Below are 6000 nucleotides of genomic sequence, written 5' to 3' on the forward strand. Positions count from 1 at the left end.
CAATGTTTGTACTTTTACCCGTTAAACTTTTACCCCCAATCGGGGAGACTGCAGATTATGTATTCCTTACGCCACCCATTCCTAAACTGAATTTCGCACCCCTTGATAATCTGTACCTTATTCCCTGATAACCAGAAACTTCTGTGCTTAAACTCTGTACTGTTTTCTTTTTATTTCAACATTATCTTAATAAAATTATTAAATTTCTTATTAGATCAACTTCTGTTGGTGAGAGAGACAAGCTTTTGAGCTTACACAGTCCTGAAGAAGAGCTCTGTGTAACCTCAAAAGTTTTTCTCTGTTACCAACAGAAGTTGGTCCAGTAAATTAAAAGATATTCTCTCTCCCACCTGTTCTCTCTTACTGATGCTCTTGGGAAGATCAAGCTCTTAACCTATTTCTCCCATTCTGTGCTGGCCTGAGAAATAAGAGAGCAGGAAACAACATGCAGCCCTGCCACTGGACAATGCAGAAAATTACTAGCAGACTGCTCAAATATTTTTAAGGTCTAACGGCTTTAAAGGTGTAGTGATAGTTAGCAAAGTGACTCTACGAATGACCCACTGGGGCTCCCTGTCCTCTCTCTGCTGCCCCCGATCTCATCTGCCCAGTTTACAAATCCAAAGATGGATTTTCAAACCTCAGACCTGAAAATCCAGCTGGCTCCCTCCTTTGAACATCATCTTTCATACTAATTAAAGACTCTGCACTTGGACTCTAGGGGGCAGTTTAGAGGGTGCACATGGCTGACGAGAATCCAGCTCGTGCACTCGGCAGGGCTTTTAGGTCAGCCGCATGAGCAGGTAAAATGATGCTTTCTTTGCTGGAGCATTCCCTTCAAGACAGATCCCAACTTGCTTTATGGACAATAAACTAGGACTCCCAGCAGCCCTGTGTGGTAGAGGAGTGTTATCATCATAGATGGGGCAGTCTGTCTATTTAACGTACTTATATGGCCCCCATCACAGGTGCATCTGAGTGCCTTACAGTCCTTACTGTATTTCTCCTCCCAACACCCCTATGAGGCAGAGCAGGGCTGTTATCCCCATTGTACAGATGGGATCCGAGGCACAAAGAGACAGGAAGTCTGTGGCTCAGCAGGTTATTGGACCCGAATACCAAGTTAGCACCCTAACTCTAGGGACAGTGTCCTCTAAAATTGACATACAGGAAGACTGAGTGACTTGCCCAGGGTTGCAGGAGTCCATAGCAGAACCTGGAATTGAGCCTCAATCTTTTTAATGACAAGTCAGTCCTAACTCAGAGGACTCGGACACAGAGGTGGAATGAGAAGACAACCCTTTTTTACTGAGTCCCTTTTCTGACCATAACAGCTCTGCGACAGGAGCCACTGAACAAAGGGGAATTTGCAGTTTACGTGTCGCATTGTGGGGAATTATGGGGAGAGTGGTACAAATATGTTTTCCAAATGACAGCTTGAGGATTCCTTATCCCCTTCCTTGACTAACCTGCCTTTCTCTGTGTCCACCTTTTGTCCGAAGGACGGCATGAACTGGGTCTGCAAAAATGTCAATGCGAAGAAGAAATAAACCCCCCTGAGCTGCATGGAAATGGAGGAGCTGTGGAAGCTGAATTCTATCCTGGAAGCACTAATTTGCTGCTTTCTGACCAAATGTTTTTTCCATCTGTGCACAGCTACAGCTGTTAAAAAAAGGGAACAACAACAGTTCAACCCACGGCTGGAATTGGACCTTTACCTGCTCTTTAGTACAGTTATTTTTCCCAATAAAGGAATTGTACTTGCCCCCCCCCCCCGTATAAATAGTATTAACTGTCTCCACACTCCTCTGATTAGAAAATGTGATTTTAAACAAGAGTAAGCTTGTGATTCAGGTTAGAGAATTCCAATAGGCTGGGGGCTTGTGTTTTGGCTTCTGCAGAGCCAGTATAGTCACCGAGATGTTCACAGCATGCCCTGCACCCCACTGGTTCCACAGTCATCCTGGCCATTCTCAGATGTCAGTCAAACCTTTTCCCCAAAGCAGATGTTGTTTCGGTAGCAAGTGTGGGTTGTTAAAAGACGCACGTCATTTTGTGTAAGGTGGGTAGAATTCTCATGTCATCCCCTGCCCCCTGTAGCCCTAAAAAGAACCTTCATCTTAACCAGATACAGCAGTGATGCTGCACCCCTCCCTAGAAGTGGGAGAGGAGCCATGTATGTATAACCTAAGCTTTTGACAGTTTGAAGGCAAGGAAGGGGTAGCTTTTCCTCCAGCTAAAGTAAAAGGCAGGCCACTTCACGGTGGCAAATACGTGGTTACCCATGTTCAGTGCAAGGGTGGGCGGTTATATTTTTGAAATTAGTCTTGGTATGCCACAAACCCTGGCCATCGAGGTAACTGTGCAGTGAAGCGCAGTTAATTCCATGTTTCAGTTCCTAGAACAAGGTAAAACCGCTCCCACTTTTCTCTTTTTTGAACACACAGTGTATTTTCTGCCTTCTCTAAAATCTTTCACTTCAGGAAATGCACTGGGACTTGTGGAGTGAAAATCTACAATTGCTTTGCAGTGGGGATAGCTTTCTGCAGTTGATCCTAGGTATGAGGCTGGAGCCATGAAATGGCCATTGTGGGAAAGAATCTCCCAGTTTAGAATTAATCCCATGTAGGGGTAGGGATTGGAATAATGGCAGATAGGAAGCAGGAAGGAAAAGCTTGTTCTAAGACGATGAGTCGTTTTCCCTTGACTGACAAATTCCACAACTTCTTCAGTTCAAATGGATGTGTCAGAGGTGAGATGGGGGTACTAACTGGTAGGAAGGAAAGGGTGCTTGTCCCCTGTAGGTCCCCAATTCAAATCCAGCCCAAGTTGACAGGGACTAAGAGTCACTGGCACCTGAAAGCAGTTGCGTCCAGTGCAAAAAAAAAGCTGCTGGCTCTCAGTCCAGCTAGTTTCTAGCATACAGATTTACAGATTGTTTAAAAAAAAAAAAATCCACCATCCTGATTGGCAGCATTGCTTGCAGCCCAAGCATGAAGGCCAAAGAATGACCACAGCCATGCCCTGCCCTCTCATCGCTAGGAGACAGCTTGGCGGGCAGTGTGGGAAAAGGTTGCCCTGCCTGTACCCTGGTGATCCTGCTTTCTGGAGAGCCAGAGTACATCTGTCTCCAAACCCAGAAGGAGAATGGTGTGGAGATTGAAGTGATCTAGCCCCAGTGTAAAAACCAAAAGACTGGGGAATAAAACAGGCTCAAGTGAATTCCTAAGCGATAGCTAAATACGCAAGGGGACATGGTTCTAGCTTTGTGCAGAATGAGCAAGGCAGCATGAGACATGCAGGCAGATCTGTTTAAAATCAGCTTGCTCAGTGACTCTCACCTGCAGCTGCAGTACCTTATCCGGAAGCCCAGGAATCTTCGCAGCACATGTTCCCAAGGGCTACTCGGAGTAACGCATCGCAGCATGTGTCTGCCTTTGCTTTATTCTTAGTGCATCCTCCTGCTGTAAACAATCGCAGCTCTCTTACAAAGAGCGAGGTTGTGCTGTTTTAAGTGGCTAAATGCAAAGCTTCAGAATATGGGCTCCCAGCCTTGAAATACGTCACCTTTGCGGCATTGAAAGTGTAGAGTTTCTGAAATGCTTCCGCACCCCTAAACGTCAACAGTTTTAAAAAAGCCCACACTACTGTGACCTTAGGTCCCTGCCACTTTAAAAGAGCCTTGAGTTAGGCTCTTCCCTTCTCTTTATCACGTCTTTAACAAGCAGAAAACTACACTGGCTCGTTTCTTTTCAGCTAAGAAGCAACTGATAATGGGTGTCGCAATTAACTGTTTGCATTTGAAAAGATTTTCCTTTTTTTCATAGTCAGACATATATACACTTGGAAATTGTATTTGTTTAATTTTTTCCTAGAGTCTCAACTTGGAGAGGGGAAATTGACTTTGGTGGTCATTGAGTCCAGAAATGGCTTGCTGGATCAATAGATATATGCCTGCATGTAGCGAGGCATGCTTGCATCTTTGGTGCAGGCATCTACGCACACAATGCTCCCTGCTAAAATCCAGCAGACACAAGTAATCAATCTGTTCAGGTAATAATGGAGAGAATGTGATAGTGTGAGGGGCTACCGGACTTTTATTTCCATGTGTGTAGCGGGACTTAAGTAGACCATGCCATACTGATGACCATAAACTTTCTCCTTGTGGTAAACAAGCCTCCATGCATCCACTGGATGGGAATTTAAAAGTATTTGAGACACAATTCACCTGCCATCTCTTATTTTAATATGTTTACAGTCCATTCAACCCTGATCAGCTAAGCAAAGCTTCTCTCCTCCCTCAACACCACCTGTCTAAACACAAAGCATAAGACCGGTTACAACCATCCGGAACACCTGCCATCGTTGAAAACAAATCTCCATTGCACCCGCCAGGGTCACATTCAATTTATGCCAATTATGGTGTTTAGGTTTTGTCCTTCTGACTCTGTCTGCTTTTTCCCCTTTAAAGGAAGTTTCTATGGAAACAAACTGTCTCATTGGCATGGGTGGAGTTTATTCATAGACTTTATAGCTTCAGAGATTTCAAGGCCAGAAGGGACCATTACGATCATCTAGTCTGACCTCCTGTATAACACAGACCATTAAATCCCACCCAGTAATTTCTACATCAGGCTCAATGATTTGTGATTGAAGTAGAATCTCTCTTTTAGGAAGACATCAAGCCTTGATTTAAGGACTCCAGGTGACAGAGAATCCACCACATACCTTAGAAGGCTGTTCCAATGGTTAATTACCCTCACTTTTAAAAACGTACATCTTATTTCCGGTTTGAATTTGTCCAGCTTCAACTTCCAGCCATTGGATCCTGCTAATGCCTTTGTCTGGTAAATTAGAGAGCCTTCTGCTAGTGCTATCTGGGTTCTTAGAAGGGGAAAGATGGTGGAACAGTTAAAGCTCTGGATGGAACATCAATAGTTCTGGGATAACACTGGCTTGAGACATGCTAAGTTCTCCTTTTACCCATTTTCCAACTATATTCTGTGCACATTAGGGATTTTTGTATTCTTTCTAATTGCAAGTGATCACTGTGCTTTCGTTATTAAATACATTTGTATGACAACAGCACCCACTAGCTTCATTCAGGATCACACCCCATTGGGCTAGGGCTCCGTACAACCCATACATGAAGATGCATTTTCTTCCCCTGGAGAGCATACGGGCTAGGCTATCCAGTTCTGTCTTATTGCAGGATATAATCTGGCCCAGACACGCTCTAGTTTGTTCCTTTTTTGAATTTGCTCAAAGGGATATTTGCAATATTTGGTCATGTTGTAAAATTCAGTGTATAATTTAGATGTCTTTGTCAAGAAATAAAAATTGAGTAGAAACAAGAAGCCAGTGTTTTGAGTTTATATTTAGTTTTCAGCCAAGGGTTTGGGGTTGTGTTGGGTCTTTATTTTTCAGACCATCCTAAAGGAAGACTTCACTTTTAAAGAATCCTATTCTCTATAGAATGCCTTCAATATTTCAGCTCTGCCTCTTCTCATCAAAGAATTAGAGATTAGTTATGAGTAGAATGCCTCACAATTTTTGAAACAAGTCGTCTTTTCCCCCTGAAAAATGGCTTTTTATCCAAAACCAACATTTTTTGCAAAAAAAAAAAAAACAAAACCTGGCACTGGACTTTGCTGGGTTGTTGGTTTTTTGGAGGGTTTTTGAGTGTGCCAAAGATACACTTTAAAAAAAAAAAAAAAGCTTGATGCTTTTATTGAAAATATCAAAAAGATTAACAAGTTCACCAACAGTTTGGATAACATTTAATCAAAACGATTAAAAAGCAAACTTTTTTGTGTGTGGGAAACCAGAAAATGGTTGAGTTTTGAACACTTTGAAATGAAACCACGTTTGACATTTTGGGTGAAACTACTGGATTTTACCTGTTTCTGCAACACTACCCCAGGCAAACGAGAGAGATCAGCAATTGGAGCTTTCTGAAAGGTTGAGTGTATGTTCCCTCTATACTCAGGACAGCTAGCA

The 6000-nt window shown here is 43.1% G+C and overlaps 1 protein-coding gene across 2 annotated transcripts in view; it reads left to right on the plus strand.

Annotated features, from left to right (window-relative positions):
- The window catches only part of ARL3 (ARF like GTPase 3), a 38904-nt gene extending 33595 nt beyond the window's left edge, over positions 1–5309 (plus strand). Inside the window, exon 6 of one of the 2 annotated variants that reach the window (XM_077823268.1) lies at positions 1503–5309. In XM_077823268.1, the coding sequence (XP_077679394.1) occupies positions 1503–1669 (167 nt within the window). In that variant the 3' untranslated portion in view covers positions 1670–5309. The remainder of the gene's footprint in view (positions 1–1502) is intronic. The other variant, XM_077823269.1, reaches the window with a different exon arrangement.
- Positions 5310–6000: the final 691 nt, after the last annotated feature.

This window comes from Eretmochelys imbricata, chromosome 7 (genome assembly GCF_965152235.1).
Source record: "Eretmochelys imbricata isolate rEreImb1 chromosome 7, rEreImb1.hap1, whole genome shotgun sequence".
NCBI lineage: Eukaryota > Metazoa > Chordata > Testudines > Cheloniidae > Eretmochelys > Eretmochelys imbricata.